The sequence below is a fragment of the Urocampus carinirostris genome, chromosome 15 (assembly GCF_059441175.1).
Source record: "Urocampus carinirostris isolate Australia breed hairy pipefish chromosome 15, RoL_Ucar_1.0, whole genome shotgun sequence".
In the NCBI taxonomy this organism is placed as follows: Eukaryota; Metazoa; Chordata; class Actinopteri; order Syngnathiformes; family Syngnathidae; genus Urocampus; species Urocampus carinirostris.
The window spans coordinates 9,856,616-9,878,115 of record NC_142363.1 but is presented as its reverse complement, the minus strand read 5'-3'; the positions used below and the strand labels follow the sequence as shown (position 1 = coordinate 9,878,115).

At 40.5% G+C, this 21,500-nt stretch overlaps 2 protein-coding genes across 3 annotated transcripts in view; both read left to right on the top strand.

The window, feature by feature from the left end:
• shprh (SNF2 histone linker PHD RING helicase) overlaps nt 1-678 on the top strand; it is a 33,584-nt gene extending 32,906 nt beyond the window's left edge. For both annotated transcript variants that reach the window (XM_088355246.1, XM_088355245.1), the window contains exon 29: nt 364-678. In XM_088355246.1, the coding sequence (XP_088211372.1) occupies nt 364-469 (106 nt within the window). In that variant the 3' untranslated portion in view covers nt 470-678. The remainder of the gene's footprint in view (nt 1-363) is intronic.
• Nucleotides 679-5,599: 4,921 nt separating this feature from the next.
• LOC148351511 (pancreatic secretory granule membrane major glycoprotein GP2) lies at nt 5,600-19,781 on the top strand. Its single transcript, XM_088354435.1, has 8 exons — nt 5,600-5,683; nt 6,830-6,934; nt 7,712-7,872; nt 9,922-10,057; nt 11,366-11,460; nt 13,700-13,868; nt 13,940-14,042; nt 18,160-19,781. Exons 1-8 carry the CDS (start codon nt 5,609-5,611, stop codon nt 18,339-18,341), a joined length of 1,026 nt encoding a protein of 341 aa, XP_088210561.1. The 5' UTR covers nt 5,600-5,608; the 3' UTR covers nt 18,342-19,781.
• Nucleotides 19,782-21,500: the final 1,719 nt, after the last annotated feature.

The following is a 21,500-nucleotide window of genomic DNA, read 5'->3' as shown; positions in this document are numbered from 1 at the left end:
ACCCTCAAGATGCAAAAAATCCAACCTGTTTTAAAGGTCGCTGGTTCTGCTCTGTCTCAAAGGACAAAATGATAAGTTTATAGCTCTACAGACACTCAAAATAATGAGAGAGACATCAATGGATTCTGAATACACCTCCCCCCCACACACACCTTTAGCCTCTCATCGATATTTAGGTAAAAATAGCAGATCTGCCCTAAAGGTTGTGAAAAGCAGAGAAAAGATACACGATTGGCCAATAGTGACAATGATGTAAACTGTGCATAATAGTCAAAATAATGAACTGCCTCCTCTGCAATATTTATATTCCAATAATAAAGACGTTATCAACTCATGCACTGGAACTGTCTTTGTGGTCCACAGCCCCGGCAGGGCGGCCATGAAGCACTCAGAGGCCGCCGTGCTCACCGTGGCCGACTTGGCCGAGCTCTTCGGCCACGACGACGACAACCGGCGGCAAACGCTTTAGCCCGGACCAAGGCGGACATTTTGTTTCGACTCGTATGTCCTCGGTTTGCCCAATAAAAGGCGCTCGTAAAGCAGCGACGCACATGAGCCGCCGGCTTCTGTTTTCTTTCTCCCTATGAAGCCGGCAAGACAATGACAGCACCAGACGGCTTCTCCTGGCAACTCATCCTGTAAAAGTGGTCAACATTATATAAAAAAGTGTTGAAGGCTTTTGGATTTTGTTTTTATTGTGCTGATTCTCAGCCCCTTGCATGAGCTGGCCTAGCTTTTGCCTGCCGTCATTTACCAGGTTTGCTTTTTTTTCTAAATTGGTGCAGACGCTGCCGATGTTTTTCTTTTCTAGCTGTAACTCTTTTGTTCTGCATGAAACTATTTCTTTTGTGGCTATTCTTTTTTGCACCCTTAAGGGTATTCAAAAGACCATTTTTGGGGGGCAATTAGGCACAAAACATTTATTGTTCCTCCACACAATTATGCAGATATGTTGCAAAACAGTCCATGCACTGGAGGACTCGAGAAATTTTGTCTCACAGTTTGACCGATCCAGCTATAATCCTCTAGAGCTGTGAGGTTATTGAAGGAAGACATCACTTTCAATATGGCAAATCCTGTTAACAAAAAAATTGAGGCAGCTCCTAAACAGACGGTGATTTCATACCGCTCATTTCCACTTGGAGAAATTGGAATTTTGCTTACTGTGTCACAGGCAGCCCTGTGACTGCTTTTTCCTATTTGTGTGCTTTGACTTCCAAAAACTATGTAGGGTTTACCTGCTGATGTCACAAAAACTAAAAAAAGTTTGCTTAAAGCACTTATAACTTATTTGGCTATTTAACACATTAAAAAATATGGTGACTGGCTTGTTAGGGTGCCGTTGTTATTCTGTTGACGTCACAGCTCAGAAGGTCAAAATCCATTATCTCGAAAAATAATAGGATTATACCATTTAATTGTATATGTATTTTATGCAAAAACTATTCCCTATTTTCTCATAATTTTCCTCTTCTAGAATTTTGATCGAGCCTCAACTGTTACCCACTTTTGGCACTGCTTTTCTGCTTCCGTCCTAACATCCGATTACCGTCACCGTGTCAGTCTTTTTTATGCTCTTTATTTGTCTAAGTGCCTTTTGTTTCGCAATCTGCTTTTTGGTTGGGGTGAGCGATTCTCTGACTTCTGGTATCAGTCCGGTCCAAGTAAATAAAGGATAGTATCGATCGATAGTGATACTATTTCCCATGGAATGTCATGATCGTTAAAAAAATTGAAGCACCCCTGAGGCAGTTTATAATCACGATAAACACAACAAAAATATTTTAGGCACAGAAAATGTTCAATGTTTTGGAATTCAATAACTACAATGATAACTTTAGCAGTCCAATAAACGTAAATATTTCTGTTACAAAAGTTTCAGAATAAAAGTTAAGAGATCAAACAAAAAAAGAAACAATGTAAGGAAAATCCAAATACTGTTCAACAATGTTAATCAGACAACTAAAATACCCCTCATTATACCAGATTTTAGAAATTAGGTCAAAGTGCAAATAGTGTAAACAATGCAACATTTTGCAGCATAAAAACATACTTTGACTATAAAAACTGTTTCAGAACAAAAGTCACGAAAGTGAAACTCCAAAAAAGCAATGTAACCAAAATACACATTTAACATAGTCAACTTGAAAAACTATAGTACGGTACCTTTTATTGCAAAAAAATTTGAAAATGAAGTCAAAGTGGAATTTGTGTAAACAATACAATGTAAAAACTTGTAACAATATAAAGAACACTTCAACTACCACAACCGTTTCAGAACCAGAGATACAATGTAAAAAACTGTTAAAAATTTAATAAATAGAAAAAATATCTGCCAATTAACTGTTACAAACAAAAGTCAAGCCAGTCAAAGGAAGAAAAGCAGGAATGTATCCAAAATACAAATACTGTATGGCAATGTCAACTGGACAACTAAAATATTTTCTATTGCACAATATTTTGCAAATAAAATCAGTCGACCAAATAACACAAAACACAATTGGATCCAATTTAAAAGGTATAAAGAATGTATAATCTCACAACGTATTGACAGTTTTATTATAGTAATAGTTAAAATTGGAAGTCAGTATCAATCCCAAGACAATAGTATCAATCTAGTCCAAGTACTTGCTCGGTATCGTTAATATAGATGATTGGATCAATCCGCAGACCATTACTTTTTGGAGTGTCTTTGCCATTGTTACACTTCGTTTTTGTGAAGCCATTTTGCATCAATTTGGTGCGGGGGTGTAATAGGGCCTAAACAATTTTTCATTATTTATGGATATTTTTAAGAGCTGGCGGGAACATTTGGAGGTAGTCGGTCATTTTGACAGGTTGGAAATTGGGCCATATATCACATTAGCAGTTCGGGTCAGACTTGAGCTTGGGCTTAAGATCTTATCCCTAGTTTGATAGCTGTCGGTCGCCTGGAGTGGCGCCTGTCTTTCCGCTGGCGGGCTAGTGGGGACCACTTGTGGGGGGCCACTCGTGGCCCCAAGCGCACTCCCGGCCCATTGGGCGTCCCTCGCCAGAGGTTCCCGCAAAGCCATAAAGATGTCCGTCTTTTGTGTCCGGGCGTCGTGGCTGGTTACCGTGGCAGCGGCGGCGGTTCTCGAGGGAGGCGTTACCTGGGACTCCCGGGGGCCGCCCCATTCACGCGCGGAATCTCATTGTTGGCCCCTGGAACATCATTCAAGCTGCCGCTTCGGGGGGCCGGGGGAGGTGCCCGCCTCCTTGGAAGGAGACGCGACGTCCCGTGGCGGCAGACGTTCCCAGGAGAGGCGAGATGGCGAGCGTGCGCTTGGCTTGGCTGCTGCTGCTGGCGTTGGCGGCCGCCGTGGCGGAAAACGACACTACCATCCAAGAAGGTGAGTGTGCCACCTCCGGAACTTTTTACAGCACTAACACTCGCCTCGCTAAAACGAGACAAACAAGTGAGCCCTGGCGTTTCTCCGCCTCATTTGACCTTTTGGTCATTCAGAGAAGGCCCGCCTCAAACGCTGAAGATGGAGAAACATTTATCATATGCGGCCTGCCAGTAATGCCGACCGCTGTATAAAATGAATTTGCACCAAAAAATAAAAATATTTCACCATATTTTAGCCCACCCCATTTCTGACGTTACGACTGTAAATTAAAAAAAGGAAAGTTGATAGTGAGGGCCACCTCCTCCAGGAGTATTTTTTTCTCCAAAATCCGAAACAATTGCTTCAGCCTAATTCGCAAAGAAAGTGTGGCTGTTTTCAAAGATATAACATATCAAGAGACACTGCCAGACGAAACATGCTGACCACAAAAAGCTAACTGGGAACAACCGCTGTGAAAAGGTGAAGCGACTGAAAGCTGTTTCTACAGCACAGCAGCGCTTTTCACAAGACCCTGGGGGTCAAATGAAAACGCTACAAAGGCGAGCTACAAGGCCGTGACGCTGATCACCAAGCACTGCAAACCTTTCACTGAAGATGAATTTACTATAGACTTTTCATAGAATGCCAGGCTGTAAATTCCGCCTTTACACATTTTTAGTTGACTAAATCTTGCCCGCTTTCTGAAAAGTTTGGACACCCCAGCAGGAATTGCTTATTTATTTCAGGGGTTGCATTCCCAAAACGTTCCACCATAGTAAGAATCTGCAAGTAGAAACTTTTATCTATTTATTTTTTCGTTCATTACTCAAAAACATAATTTACAGGCTCGAGTATTTTTTTTAATAAATACAAGTACTGTTCTGTATTAAGGTTTTTTTTCTACGAATACATTTTGTACTGTCAAATTATAATTTTAAAAATAATTAACATTACACCACTGTATGGATTTAGGAAACAATCCAATTTACATCATGTGGAAGTTATGGAAAACAGCATTTACCTTCCAGTTCTGTCCTACAGGAATCATATATTTTTCCCTTATCAAACTTTTTAAAATTTAGTAAGTAGCATCTCTTATTCTTCATTCTCGTTTTTTCTTTATTTTTTCTTTTTGCATTTGTCTTTATTTATTCCCTTTTTACTTTTTCTCTATGTTTTCCATTTTTTTACTCCCTTTTATTTTGTGGTCTTTTTAGTATTTTGTTCTCTTTATTTTGTTTTCTTTCTCTTTTTTTCCAAACCCGTTCATTCTTGTTTATGAGACCTGTAGCACTTTTAAGAGGGCAGCAGGTCAAAAGAGATGGTGGCCGGTGTGAAAAAAAAACAGTATTAATTGTAAAATCTTCTTTTATTTGCATGTAACAATGCTGACTTCTACAAATAGAAAACAGAATTTAAAGGTACAAGTTACTTTTGCACCAAATTTACCTTCATACAAAATGTTTTTTTTTTTTTTAATTTCGGTAACAGCCTTGTCCCACAACAATACTACTACAGCAATACTGCAAACCTATATATCAAATGTTGTGCTTAGAAATTGGGACCTAAAAATACCACAAAAACAATAATAAAATAGTAAATATCAAATTAACTTCTTTAAACGGAGACTTAATATATTATATTTAATTCTGAAAAGAAAGAAATACTTTATAATTATGTAATATAGAGATACTATGACACAGATAGTGTACTAACTACAGTCATACTACAAAACTAATTCTCAAATCTAGTGCTTCAAAACAGTGACCTAATATATAATTTTGCTTTCATTCCAAAAAGAAAGTACTTCAAAAATACTACGACGACAATTACTTTAGAAAAGCTAATGGTAGTGATACCACAAATATATTACTGAAATACTACAAAAATTAACATCAAATTAACTGCTTAAAACAGGGATAAGATACATTATTTTGCTTTAATTCTGAAATGAAAAGAATTCTACAAATATACTACTACAGTAATACTACAAATGTAAATATCAAAACTGAGGTCCAATATATTATTTCTTTAATCCTGAGTGCCTTCAAATCAATCTGATGAGAATAATTTTAATAAAATCGAGTATTTAAAAAAAAGAAGATTGTATAACCCTCCACTCCAAAAAATCTGGCCACTTCAGCATTCGACCCTGACTATTTCCCATTAAGTCTGTCCACTTTGTAGAGGACAAATCAGTCTTGTAATAGGTTTTAATTCATGTGTTTGTGCTTTTTTCTTCAGGACTCAACCAAACAATGATTTGCAGCAACGACTTGATGCAAGTGCTTATTCCGAGCGCTTACTTTCTGGAAAGAGTCCCCCCCGTCTACGTAAGCAGCCGCCTCCTCCCTCCAGTTTTATTGATAGTTTCATGTCATCTACATCCGGGCAACTTTACTAGCGGCGGCCATATTAGATGAGGTGTGTGCGTTGATTTACCTTGTTTTTGTGATTTGAACTCAGAAGGTGGTCGTGAGACGGATGTTCCAGGTTACATTAAGACGACAAAAAAATCACTGATCGATAAACAACACCCGCACTAGCCAGAGATAAACAAGTAGAAGAGGGGCTAGGGTTGAATTAAGGCTTTCTGGGACTCGTTTTTAGCCGGCGAACCGCTTACCATCATCGGCCAGGCATTTTGGTGGGCTGGGAGACACCTCACACCTAACACTTACATTTGAACATCCAACAAACCTAGGATGGCTGTGAGTCATTTTGGAGCATCAGCCACATTGAGATGCAAAACCATTTTTAGGTGGCATTTCCCTTTTTGGCCGGGTAATTTCTCTTTCAGAGTGACCTACCTACAGTAAATGCTTAAAAAAGCTTGTGTTCTTGGCAAAACGTATTCTGGCCTAAGAGATTAGAATGTCTTTCTGGGAAAGCTGCTGAGTCAGCAAAGCCAAAATGCAGAGTAAGCTTTTTGAGGGTACTTCTAACTGTCAGTAAGACATTGTGTTTATATTAAATGATGTTCTAATTCAAAAGAGGGTTATGCCTCTCTGGAGTCAGAAAACCAAAAGTGCTACGTCAGTTTTTTGGGGGCACATTTTGACTTCTAGAGTGACCTACCCGATTGCTTGTGACAGATTGTGATCCTGGCCAAACTTGTTCTGGAAGAGTGGAATGTCTTAATGGGAAAGCTGGTGAGTCAAAAAAATGCAAAGTCAGCCTTTTTGGGCAGTTTTCACATTTGGGTGACCTACCTGCCTACCTGTGAAAGATGGTTGTCATACTTAAACTCCTTCTCCCTTTTTTGGGTGGACACACAACAAATAGACAAGCAAACTTACTTAGATCCCATACTAAAACATTATCACCACTTTGTTCGGGGGTGATAATTAGTGCAGACCTGCAACAACATCGAACTGCATCCGGTCGACCCATCCAATATGGCCATCTGTTTACATTTGGGGATGCACACACAAAAACTATCAATTGCGCAAAATGATAGAGGTTGCACCTGGACACAGGTATGGGACTTGCACCTGAACGACCCCGACTGCCGGGGAGAGCAAGTGGGCGACGACTACGTCTTCAGCATCAGGACCAACCTGACACACTGCGGCAGTGTCACGGTAAGCCCCGCGCTCTCCGACCACCGGACTGGAAGCCGAAAACAACTCAGAAACCGGTTCCAGCTTTCTTGACCGCTCTATTTCAGTCTTTTAAAATTGTGAACGTACAGCACGCTATTATTAAATAGAACGATTTTGACTGATTTGTTGCTTTCTCAGAAAGCCATCTCAAACATAGGGCCCGGCGGCCGGATCCGCCGACAAAATAGTTTGATGTGGTGTCCGCAACATTTCGCTACTCTCTGCCGTCATCTCCTGGCTTAAAGTCATTCTGCTCATTTCTCAAGTAGTAATAAACTCTTCTTTTTAATTTTATGGGGTTTCTGTTGGCGTGTGGACTGTATTTGAAACGGGCCTTTTTTTACTTCTATCATTTTCCGGCTACACTAACCAAAAAAAACCTGGTAACGAGCATGAAATTAAGCAAACTGTACACAGTTATACTTAAGGCCTCCACGAGTGTCTTAAGCTAGCTTTCGTGTCAAGGCGCTCCCAAAAAAATACCAACAAAATCGGTAAACATCTGCTTTCATGGGGTCTCTAACGCACTCTGATGGCCAAATTGGGTACTGCAGTTCCCGACCACTCCAAGGAGCAGAATGCAGTCTTCTATCAGACACGCAACGCTGAGCCATTTTAGTAATATTTTTGGGCCGGGCCACAGTATATAGTCAGACATTAAATCGGTCCATGGTACAGAAAAGGTTGCGGACCCCTAGTGTGAATGACTTCAATTCTACCAAAGAAAACAATCTTCTGTGTGTTTCCGCTATTCAGAAGTTGGATGCCACACACATCCTGTTTGTCAACTCCATCCACAACAACCGCAGTGACATCATCACCAGGAATTACGTCAACATTACCTTTGTGTGCCGATACCCCGTCAGTTACACCGTGCGCCAACCTGACGGGCAGAGCGGCATCCGGGTCGACGTCAGGTAGGCCAGCTGCCGCCATCTTGTTGTCATCAAATCGTCAAATAAAAGTGCTGTATCAAAACATTCAGTGTACAATAAGACAATAAATCATTTCCTTTGTCCCAGCCAAACAATCCAGAACACGTATTACACAAACACACAATTGTTAGAATAAAATAAAATAAAAAATAAACTGAAATGACTGTGCACCATTTGAGAATCAGTCGCGTTGAGACGCGAAACAATTTTTGGGTAGCATTCCCCTTTTTTCAGATTCAGATTCAGATTTACTTTATTGTCATTCGTGTACACGTGTATACAGAACAAAATGTCGATACATCTGACCCGCACAGTTTCCTTGAGCGTAAGCCGGGATAGATAAGATTAACCATGTCTTCGTCAGAATTTTAGCACAGCAGTTCGTCATCTCCCGGTTCGATGTTACTTCCAGTTGTTAAATGGTCCAGTTTATTGTCCAGAGAGCAAACGTTGGAGAGGAAAATGGATGGGAGAGGCGTTTTGAAGGGCTTAGCCTTTAGCCTAGCGGTTAGCCCGGCCCGACAACCTCGCTTTCTCCTCCGGTCACGCCGCTCTCTTGCCACTCTGCTTCGCTGCTTTGTAGGCCACTGGGTCTTGTTGACATAGCAGTCCGTGGCTAATAAACTCTCCCGAGTGGTCGTAGCACCGAGCGCTTGATGTCTGGATGATCGCATATCCAGTAAAAAAAAATGCGATCGTATATTAATCTGCAGTTTGAGTTGACTTTGTGCGCCGTCAAAACTGAGTCGAAGACTGGGTCTTATGGCGGAAGTGTAAAAAACTGTAGCGAGCCGATGTAGCTGCAGCCGAACAGGGGCGCCGCCATCTTGATTTTTGGCAGGTCATTCACCTCTAGAGTTACCTATTTGATTGCTTGTGACCGTGGCCAATTTTTTTCTGGCCTGAGAGAGTAGAACGTCTTTCTGCTTCCTGGGAAAGCTGCTAAGTTAGCAAAACAAAAATTGTGGTGTCTGGTTTCTTTTGGCAGTTTTCACTTCTAGTGTAACTTACCTGACTGCCTGTAAAAGATGGTGTTTTTATTCAATGTAGTTCTGTCAGGAAGATTATAATGTCTTTCTGGGAACCAATTATGAGATGTGCTAAGAAGGCTTTTTATGTGCCTTTTTCGTATCCAAGGTAAACTTCCTGACTACCTGTAAAAAATGGTGTAGATATTTAATGTTGTTCTGGACTGGGAGAGTCCAATGTCATATCTAAACTCCTTCCCCCTATTCTTGGGTCGAGGGACACACAAACAGACAAAAAACAAATATATATACTAAGATCCCAAACGAAATCGTCATCACCACCCTCGCTTGGTTGCGCCTGATAAACACAAAAAAAACAAAAATGTGAAATAAAAAACTATGTTACAGTAACAGGTTAGAAGTTAAACGAGGTTAAACTAAATAAAAATTATCAATTAAGAGCCATAATAAAAAAGTGGGCCTTTACCCTCATCTTAAAAATATGAAGGGTACCTACAAACCTGATATCCTCCGGCAGTCCGTTTCATAGGCGAGTACCAAAGTGGTTGAATGCTACTTCAACATGGGTTTTGGTCCTAGCCCTAGGAACAGTTAACAAGGATACTGCAAGGGCTGATATAATAAAATCAGACAGATATGACCTAAGACAAGGTGGTATAAAAGCACACTCCAGCACCATCAGAGAGACATGGGTGGACTCTGTCTGTATTCTTCAGATGATAAACCCATAGTAGTTATTTTTGATGTGTGGGATGAAATTGAGCTCAGAGTAAAAATAATGCCCAAGGTTTTAACACAATATGAAGGTCTAGAATCTTGTAGTTTTGGTAAAAGTTTCCCTCTGACTTTCAGGACCAAAGACAAAGACCTCTGTTTTATCCCGGTTGAGCTGTAGGAAATTCTCTGCCATCCATGACTTAATATCTGAAATGCATTTTAAAAGGATAGCTCTAGGATTTGTGTTATCGAGGGACACGGCAATGGGTGTCATCTGCGTAACCGTGGAAACTGATGCCGTGTCTCCGATTCCCGCCCTCTTCAGGGGCATCATGCTGAACACGGAGGACGGCAACTTCTCGGTGGCCATGTTGCTCTTCAAGGACCAGAACTTCCGGGACCAGTGGACGACAGTGCCCTCGCTGGCCTTGGACGAGCACGTTTTCGTCAAAATTTTTATGGTTGGAATTGCCGAGCCCGAAATATTTGCCCTTGATTCACCACGTAATTTATAAATGGTGGACAGACAAAAGAAGGAGAGAAGACATCAGTGATTTTGGAACTTGTAGGAAGAACAGGAGAGGACTGGACAAAACCCTCAAGGTGTACAATATCCAGCTCAAAGGACCAATTGTTTAAGTTTGTTGTTTAAAATAAAGAGAGAAGACATCCAAACCTCAGATAAGAAATTCCTACCTGTTCTAAAAGCCCTCCCCTGAGTACTTTCTTTTTATTAAATCTCCTAGTTTACAAAAAGAAAATACGCACTAAAGGGTGTGAGAATCATAGAAAAGCAACATGATTGGCTGATAGTGACAATGATGTTAACGGTGCATGATAGTTAAAATGAACTGGCATTTTAGGCGATCTCCTTTGTAGGTTTCCCATTAATAAACATTTCTGTTTAAAGGGACTGTGTGTAAATATTTGATCCCATCATGTCGTGTCAAACTGAAAAGGAGTGCTGAAAAGCAAAAGGAAGAATACCAACAACGCAGACTTAAACTTTTCAAAACACATCATTACCAAGAAAAAAAGGAAGAAACGATGAAAAAAAGTAAAAAGTAGGGAAAACCACAAAAAGAGAACAATATTTGAAAAGGAGGAGAGCAAGTCAAAGGAGTGAAAAAAAAAATCAAGTTTAAAAAAAATGCAAGAAAAAGTCCCAAAAGAAAAAGTGGAAAAGGAAGAAAAAAATAAAAGAAAAATAATTATGTTTATTCTCTGTTAAAACTGAACATCTGGGAAGGAGATTTTATTCGATGGCAGTTTGTTATTTTGACTATTATTGCACACTGTTGTTTTAACTATTACATCATTGACGCTATCAGCCAATCATGTTGCTGTTCTTTGATACCCACACCCTTTAGGATGGATCAGCTTTCGTAAACCATCTAATAAAAAGGTTTCAGGGGAGGGCCTCAGAACGGGGGGAATTCCATATATGAAGGCTTCCCTCCACTCCCTCCATGCACGTTCAAAATCTATTGATGTCTTCTCTCTTTGTTCTGAGTGTCTACTAGAGTTGAAACTTATCAGAAAGGGAGACCAAATACAAGAAAAAAATAAAGGGAAAAGGGAAAGGAGAAAAGAAAAAAGCAACAAAGAAAAGTGGTTAGAAAATAAGGAGGGGATATTCGTAGCGTTGTTTTTTTTCAATTATGTTTTTTACCACTAGGAGGTGCTAAATAATACACACTTTACCTTCAAAAAATACCTTAAAATGTGATTTCCTGGATTTACGGAAACGTTCCGTGTCACCCCGGCAGGTTCCAGCTCACCTGCCGCTTCGCCTGGAGCGGTGCTGGGCAACGCCCACCAAGGATCCCGACGGACACGTTCAGTACACCTTCATCCGGGACAGGTGAGAACAAATCCTACAGATAATGGATTTAGTTTGGCTTTTATGTAAAGTTGTACCTTTTTTTTACCAGCACCTCTAAACACGAGAATTTTGGGATACCGTTTTTATCAGAGCCATAATGCACAAAAGAAAACACAAATGCAGATATGTTGTGAGCTGCAAAAAGAGAAAAAGCCTCACATAAACCTTTTTTTTTAATTTAAACCAAAATTAATATTTTAGTATTGATCTAAATGTTTATTAATGCATCGGAAAACATTAGGAATGTCTCATCTCATTAGCCGTACCGCTTATCCTTATTAGGGTCGCGGGGACATTAGGAATGTTTGTGTCTTATATGTCCTCTCACAGAGAACCACAAAATGAAAAAATATACATACCCCCTCATCTTTTCCCACTTTCAACATTCCAGAAATAGCTCAAGGGAGCCACTAGGGCAGCGCTAAAGAGCTACATGAGCGACATGTGACCTCTGTGCTATCTAAAAGAAAATGCAGTTTAAGAGCAGTCCCAGAGGCTACCTCCACAGACTGCTCCCTGACAGTACCAGCTGGTTCCAGGGTGCACATGCAAACTACTACAGCCCCCCGAAAAATGAAACATTGTACTGTATGGCGGCGCCCTCTGTTGGCTGCGGCTGCATCGGCTCGCTACAACGGGTCAGGTGTATCGACATTTCGTTCTGTGTACATTGTTACAAAGAATGACAATACAAAGGAAATTATTATTATTATTATTACATGTATGCTGTGTACATTCAGTTAAAGTAACAGTAACTTTAATCTTAACTGTACAGTAAGTGCTTACGTATCATGAACGGTATTTTGATCTCATCCCTGTCAACCTCTGCCAATTGTTGCTTTTAATCATCCTCTTCATTAAGCAATAATAAACCTTACAAATATAACGCAGCACCTATTTACTCACAGCAAAACGGACCAAGTAGAATACCGTAACAATATTAACAGTCTACGATGGTATTGTCGTCTGCTATCAGTGACTTAGACAATCCGGATTAGAGTTGAAATGGGCGAGCATAGATTGGTCTTTATTTTATTTTTTTTCTCGTACGAAATTGTTACACAGATGCTGCCCAACTTACGAACGACATAGGTTCCCAACGATCGTAAGTTGAATTTGTTCACAAGTTGCTACAATGCTATATTTTGTATGGAATGTATGTTTAAGGTTTGGATAAGTATGTTTAAGGCTTGTATAAGTAACCTGTTTGGTTTTGTACTAAAAAAATAAACATTTGAAAAATAATATGCTCTATAAAGATAAATAAAGTTAAGTGTAACTTACTTTTGGAAGATAAACTTCAAAAGGTCCTCCTCCGTGTTAGAGAGTCGCCGAAAAAAAGCGATCCAACCATTTTCTGAACCGCATCAAGCTTTCTCATTCCACTTCTGTTTCAAAAGAAACAGCTCGCCTCTTCTTTACACTTTACACCAACCATATTGAATAGATGCCCAATATATTAAACAATAAAAATGTCAAAGTTCTTAGTGCGCTAGAGATACAGTGCAGTGTGTTTTCACATTAACTAGGAAGTAGAAGCCAAATTTCTTCCTCGGGTTGGATGCTGGGTGACCTCTCACAGCGCCATCACACGCCGGTAGTGGCAGAAAGAAGCACTACAGTAATATCCTGTGCTCGGAAAAAAGTGCACACAACACAAAATCTAAGTTTCAGTAAAGTCCGGATATTTTTCGAAGTCTCGAAAAAAGTGTTTGTATCTACCGTTTTGCATAAGTCAAATGGTCATAAGTAGGGGAGCGTATGTATTGCATATATATTTTGAAAAGATCAAAAAACGTAAAAAATAAGGGTAGATCGTATAAGTTGACAAGTATGCATTTTCCATGACTCCTCCTTGCACCTACCTCCTTCATCTGGATCCATGGTAGTGCATATAATAAACTCACATTTTATTTCGTTAATATCATCTTATTTAACTCAATAGTGTATTTTTTGATGCAAATTATTATTTCAATGTAATTTTAATGTTCAGGAAAATGTGTTTTGTAGCTTTTTAGGCTGCACTTGGATGCATTTGGGAGGATGGGAGCAGACCAATTAGTTTTTAATCATTTCATATCCGTCTCATTTTTTAGCAATTTGGGCTCTGAGCATGATCCTGGAACGTATATCACTTGTTTGAAGAGGCACCACTCTATTCATATATTTGGCCTAAAAAAAGGATTTACGTGCTGTGCCTCCCCCCACCCCACCTCAGCTGCCCGGTGCCGGCAGACCCGCGGACCCTGAAGGTGCTGCAGAACGGGCTCGGGGCCGAGGCCGCCTTCGGGATCCAGATGTTCAAGTTTGTGGGCGGCTCCTACACTGATGTCTTCCTGCACTGCGACGTGCACGTCTGCCACCGCGGCCCCGACGTCTGCCAGCCCGTCAGTGGACCAGCACCTCCCCAAAACGTCCTCAATATCCCTTCATGCTTTGACTCTTGTTTTCCCTCCAGAACTGCTCCTCAGAAGACGTCCCGACCAGGCAACGGAGAGACGTCCCACTGTCCCACACAGTATCCTACGGCCCTATCAGACTCCGGCCGGGCCACGGCACGGGTGAGTCTCTGAACCTGCATGACGTCGTCTGGTTCTCCTAACGCAGGGGTAGGGAACCTATGGCTCGGGAGCCATATATGGCTCTTTTCATGCGTACAAATGGCTCCGAAATAAATTGTAACTATCGCACATCACTCTGTGGAGTTCCAAAGTCAAGTGATTTCATCCCGATTTTGGTCCATATAAAGCCGAAGCAACTTAATGCAGAAGTTCGATAAGAAACCATTTAAACTGATAAATAAAAACGCTGGCAAACGACTTTGATTGGGTGAGCAGTACAGGTGGGCGGATCCCTGCACACAGCGCAAGACACTTCCTTCTCTCTCTCTCGCTCAGTGCAGTCTACACCGAAAGTGAATATGACGTTATGCTTATCGTTTGCTGTAATTTGTGACATTTTTACAAAAGAACTTTGCATGCACATTGTTCTGAAACTGTTATTTAGGACAAATTTCATGGAAAAAAATGCCTCAACACTCCTAACCTAAAGTGGAAGACAAATTGTAAATGGCATATTTACATTGATTTCATACATTTGATTTAATCATCAAATGACACTTAGTGAAATAAAATGTGCTGAAGAATTAGCTTTTGTCTAGAGAGCGTGTTTGGCAGTTTTTTTTTTTCAATTTTGTCTGAAAATATATGATGTGGCTCTCTCAATTTCTTTTTAAAACATTTTTTGCTTTTATGGCTCTTCGGTCAAAAAGGTTCCTGACCCTTGTCCTAACGACTAGGGCTGCAACAATTAGACGACATTGTCGACAAAAATTGATAATAGAAAAAAGTAAAAATCATTGTTGACTATCGTCGCCAGACATGTCTTCTGCACAGAGTGAGGCATTTCTACATGAATATAATCTCCACAAAAGATCGCACATGCACAATGGCGTCTCTGTCCCGTTTGGTAACAAAAACATACAGAAATGACATCGTTAACATGAAGTACGCGTACCAAAACCTCTAAAGCACATATGTCAGAGTCAAGGCCCGCGGGCCACATTAGGCCCGCGAGAGGGTTTTACCTGGCCCGCGTGACGATATCAATATATTATTAGATCCGGCCCGCAGGCCGCTGCAAGCCAGCAGCCCGCAGTACGCATGAATACTACATTTCCCACAATGCAACGGGGACGCGCCGAGCGGGAGCAAAGCGGGAGGCGGTTTGATTTATTCAGCAGTCGATCAGCAGCAGTCATTAGCATAACAGCAAAAATTAGCCCACAGATACCCATCAACAATGGCTAAACGGAAGGTGGACACTGAAAACCGGGGCTTTCAAACAAGGTGGGAGTTGGAGTACATGTTCACGGAGGTAGCTGGAAAACCTGTGTGTCTGCTATGTGGAGAAAGTGTGGCGGTGATGAAAGAGTATAATATTAGACGGCATCATGAAACAAAACACACGCCTCAAACAAGTAATGTAGAGTTGTAGTAATACAGTACTGTATATAAATGTATGTAAATACAGTAATAATACAGTAATGTTTCCTGTGCAATTACACATTTGAAGTTTTTACTCCGTTCAAGTTTAAAAGTTAAATATGCACATAAAGAAGGTCTTGTTTTTTGTTGTTCCCCTCGGGAATTTTAAAGCTTTATTGTCTATGTTGACTATGTTGTTTTTGTTTGCCGACTCTGTCCTGGGAGTGTTTCTTGTTTTTCGGCTTTTCATGGAAAATAGATCTTGATGTGGACAACAGTCTTTTGATAAAATTGTCTCCTATTTAGCAGAGAAAATGACTTTTGATTGTTATTATTTGTTAATCAGTAATTCCTTTTTTTTCACACTAACCCAGAGAAAGCCCAGAAAGGAAAGTCAATGTACATTTGAGCAGGACAGATGAGGTCCAGTGTGTTGATTGCTATTGGTTTTAAGTAACAAGAGATTTTTGCACTTTATGAAATGAAATGAAATGATCTGCATTTATATAGCGCTTTTCAAGTCAATGACTTCCCAAAGCGCTTTACATTGTGCTTCACATTTCCCAATAGCGGCCGTGATCTGTGCAGCCATGTAAGGCGCTAACCTGCTTATTGGGGGTAATTGGGGGTTCAATGTCTTACCCAAGGACACTTCGACATGTAACACGGACAAGCCGGGATTCGAACTGGGATCCCTTAATCCTAAGACGATCGCTCTACCTCCTGAGCTACTGCCGCCCCCTTTATTTTATTGTATTTCGAGGCAATATTTCTTTTTAATAATTTCAGATGATTGAATGATAGAAAATGGTTATGAGTTGTTGTTATGAGATATGTTATGAGTTTTTTTTATAAAGGACATTTGTATTTTGTGCCTGCTGAAATTAAAAATGACTGACAGAGTCATAAGAAAATATTGCTTTATTTATCCAATCATATTGTAATATATTTATTGTGTTTTCAGTAGGTTAAATCTTGGTTTCAGTAAAGATTGGACAGTCCGGCCCTCGGCTTGTAGCCAAATGTTTTATTTGGCCCTCCGTCCATTTGACTTTGACACCCCTGCTCTAAAGCTTTAAAGTATTTTAGCCCTGACACTGCCGTAAAAGATACTATAGTAATCCCTCGCTATATCGCAGTCTAGTTTTCGCGGTTTCAATACTTAGCTTATTTTCATCGTGCAATGTTCGACGTGTATTGTGTACTGCAGCAGACAACACACAGCAAATGCTATCACAGGGACAAGTGTCCAAGGGTTCTCTGTGTGTGTGTGTTATTTGGGTGGGCTTGACCGTTTGTGTGCGCGACTCTGATAGGTTGATGTGTTCTTTCAGTCAAAGAGCAGGGAGGAGGTACAAGGCAACCTGTCCGCCCAAAGCAATTTGCAAAGCAGGGAAACCACTAGTATTTCAGTGGCTCATTCCATTGAAAATAGATTAATCAATTACATCTCGAGAAAGGCAGCAGAGAGCAAAAAAAGGTTAATAACCACCTTGCTCCGTGGAATGTCGAATCCGGAAGAGACTGAGGCTGCGTCAGGAGCGAAAGCAGGCCTGGCCTACGGCTAAATCTAGGCTACATAACAACTTTGTTTAGCTACCGCTGCCGAGCCTGTATCTCAACGCCATATCAATTATGCACGAAACGGATGACCTGGAGCTACAACTCATGGGAAACTGCGACTTTTGTGACTTTTGTATTTTAATCAACTCAGAGACCTGGCTCAACCTTAGTATCCACGATGCTAGCATGTAACTAGCCATCGGCTCTCTGCATCGCTTTCTGAAAGGAGAAGCCCTCTAGTGACGTACAATTGGATAAAGGCATTCATTCAACTGGCGTTATCATTAGAACTATAATTATTGTGTTGCAGTGGTATATATTATGTTACTGATATCTAAAAGATAAATGTTTCTACTTAGCAGGTTTTGACCTTCATGAGACTTTTGGATCCCCGCAAAATGCAAAGGTTTACTCTGCTTGCAAAATTTGTAAAACAGACCTTGCGTATCAAGGTAGTAGCTCGGTGTCGCACAAACATTTAAGAAGCACGTCGGCCAGTTGAACAATTTTGCTATATAAGAGAGCTTGATCTTTATGCCAGACTGTGCCCGACACTCAGATTTGAAATTAAAACCTTGCAGTCTGTAAACAAATATCAGTTGTTAAAACTTTAAAACCAAACAAACGTCAGTCGGTAAAAACGTTTGATTTCAAACTGTTAGAATTGTTAGTTTCTTTTGTTACAGATTTTAAAGTTGACCACTAAACGTACTTAACAAAATGTTCATCATATTTGTTTTATTTAGTGTTCTATGGCTACTAATGAGCATATTCTTGGTTACAAGAATTTGACTATTATTTATTTGCCTGTCTCAAAAAATAGATGTTTATTTATGTATTTATGTCTCTACTGACCAAACACTGCAACTACTGTAATTGGTTTTAGATTTGTGTTCAGTTTTTGAAAAATACCACAGTATGTTCAATAAAGAATGTATTTTTCACTGTACCCATTTTTCTTGTGTTTATTATCATTTTCCGCATACTTAAATAAACCTGACGGTAAATTTAAGAGAAAAATAATAATTATTCGATTATTCGACTTATGGTTTCAATAGTCTGCGACTAGACGACTATTAAGATAGTTTTGTTGCAGCCCTACTAACGACGTTTTTCTTTTGGGCTCCAGCAGGTTCTGTTCAGCTCCCTCCAGTGGAGACGGTCCTTTTGGGGGGTTTCCTCGTGATCTTGCTGCTTGTGTTTGGGGTCTTGGGGAGACTATGGATCCGCTCCAGGCGCTTCTACCCAGTGGTGCAGGGAGCTCAGCTCACCCTGGCCAACATTCAGCACATCTCCCATGTGGCCTCTTAAACAGGGCTTGAACCAGAACCCAGGATTGGAACTTGTTTCTACGGACGATATCTACGATTCTCTGCTCAGCTTCTCTACTCAGGTTCTACAGATAAATGCCTTGGTACCACACACTGTATCTACCTTCTGTTGAACTTGACAAGGGCATAGTTTAGGTGTGTCCCCACCAATGTTAAGCAATCATTGTTTTGTCCCCACCAATATAGTAGTACCTCTTTATACGAGCTTAATTTGTTCTAGGATTGTGTTCCTAGCACAAATTTCTCGTCCAACGAAGCGTATTTCCCGATATGAAATCATTAAGAACTAATTGTCCCTTTTCCGACCTTCCTAGCGATCCAAGTGAACTCTAAACAGCTATAAAAACACTTGTCGGTCACAAAAACTCCTTTAAATATTAATTAAACATCAAATATACAATTAAAAAAACAAATTCAATTATGATAATGTAATAAAATGTGAGATTATTATGTGCACTTACCGTGGGGAACAAAGGTTTGTGTATGATGCAGGAGTCGAGGGGGGTTTTTTTGCAAGGAAGAGTGACGGAAATTGCATACATGTAAACCTATATGTTCCCCATATTTTATAACATTTTTTGATTATTCCCCATTGTGTACGCTATATGACAATATTTAAAGAGGATTTTTTTTTTCTTAAAAGACCGATCTCGTATTGACAATTTCTCTAATCGATTTACTGGTAACAAACGACAACGTCATCATAGATTGCTATTTTTGTTGCAGAATTCTATAGTCTTTCTTGCTATGAGTAAATAGGTGCCGCATTGTGTTTGTAAGGTTTATCATCACTTAATAAGGAGATTGGCCGGTGTGAGATCTTTTGATGATACGTAAGCACTTACTGTAACTTAAAGTTAACGCACACACTAAAAATTTTATTTTTGATTTTTTTTTCCCGTCGTAGCTAGCATGTGCAAAATGGACGGAGCTGGTGGTGAGCAGTCACGAGAGCTCTCTAGTGGTAGCCTCTGGGACTGCTCACGATCTGGATTGTCCTTTGTATAGTACGCATATTAATAAAATTCATAGAGCGGAATTATCATGTTAAGAGGTTCTCGTATAAAGCGGTTCCACTGTATTATGTGCCCACCAATGCCAAGACCAAACCTACGCCCTTGGTACTGGATCTCATCATAGGATCCAGCCAACAAGTTTCCATTCTACCCGGCTACGAAAAAGGTATCCCTGCCAGAACGGGCAATGATTGTTCCGCAATAAATACCATTATGGCCGCACAAATCACGCCTCCGGGAAAACGGACCTCTCGGAGGGGGTCCAAGGGGGGCTTCCTGGAACGAGGCCTCCGGTGACATCAGCCTGTTGCAGGGAAGAGCTTGTTTCCACTGAATTCTTCGGCCTTCTTCCCTTCCAGAAAGTCACGCTTCGTTTTTAAGATTACAAAACAACGACACGGATCATTTTCAAAATGACCAAACTTGCCTTTGACAACGGGACAATATTTGCCAGCGTCTTTTCTTACTTTGCCAAAGTACTAAAAGGTCATCAGTTTTGTTTAACTGTCTTTGTTTCCTTCGTTGAGCCGTGCTCAGTCAATACCTCTTGCTGATACCGAGCAATATCTCCATGTCATAAGAAAAAAAATAATGAATTGATCACTCTAGGGATGTTATGTCGATTTCTAAAATGAATAAAACATGAGATAAAGAGCATTGTCACTTTTATTGTTCCCCTGTGTCGTCATCTGTCAAGTTCCCGCTCTGGGTGGTGTGGAAGCAAAGTGCAGGAACACAGATTAGTACAGTAAACGGTGGTCTTTGATTCGAGCAGGGTTCGGTACAATGTCGGGTAGCAAGGCAACAGTATCCAGAACACCAATGACAACAATCATGGTCTAAGAGGCAGGCGAAGGGTCAAAGAAAATTAAAATTCATAAAAAGGTGTGACACAACTTTGCAGATTTTAACTTTTCACGAGTGGTTCTGGTCCCCATTAACCGCAAAAACCGAAGGAGTTTTTTATATTCGTTGGAAACCTTTAACATTCATATGAACTCCCCACTCAGTTCACTTACTGTTGGGTTTCGGTCTCTAATTGATACATTTGGTTTTAATCAACTGGTTGATTTGCCAATTCATAAAGATAGGAACACGCTAGACTTGGTTCTGACTCGAGGAGTTTCAACCTCAAACATGATGGTGTTACCGTGTACTACTGTTATTTCTGAACATTAGTCATATTGGAGGTGCTAGCTAAATGTAGTACTAAAAAAGCTGAAGGACTTAGCGGACGCAATATAAGCACTGGCACAGTTTCTGAGCTCTCTGATCTTCTTTCAGGAGCAGTTGCGTCCTTTCCTTCATACAAAGGCTCTATCGACTCACTCATGAATAAGTTTAATGCTACCCTGACTAGTGTCCTGGATTCAGTAGCGCCCATATGGCTTAAATCACGACCTAAAAGACGCACGTCTTGGTTTACTGATGAGACTAGGTCCCTTAAACTAGAATGCAGGAAATCTGAAAGAAAATGGCGCGCTCCCAAGCTTTAGGTTTTCAATCAAACCTGGTGTGACAGCCTGTTAAAGTTTAAAGCGGCCCTTGCCTCTGCAACATCAGCCTACCTTTTGAAGGTGATTGCATCACAAAAGAACAATCCCAAAATCCTTTATGACACTGTAGCATCGCTTACAAGGCAACAGATTATCCCATATAGTTCCACCCATTCAGCCCATGACTTAATGGTCTTCTTTACTAAGAAGATTAAATGCATACAAGAAGAAATTACTAAAGACAGTGTTAATACATCACATAGTGAAGGGCTGAAATCTATAGATGCAGGACATGGTGACTGTCCAGGGAATTTGTCACCCGATAATCTTAAACAGGTGGTGAACACGGCCAAACCGACGACTTGTCTGTTCGACCCGCTTCCGGGTCCGCTTATTAAAGGTCTTTTTGGGGTCCTTGGACCTTCAGTTCTAAATATTATAAACATATCACTCTCCTCAGGTGTAGTTTCGGTGGCTTTTAAGTCCGCTGTTATTAAACCTACACTGAAACGACCCAGCCTTGATCCAGAAAGCTTATGTAATTATAGACCTGTGTCAAACCTACCATTTCTTTCTAAAGTACTTGAAAAAGTAGTGGCACAGCAGCTGAATGATTTTATATCCGAG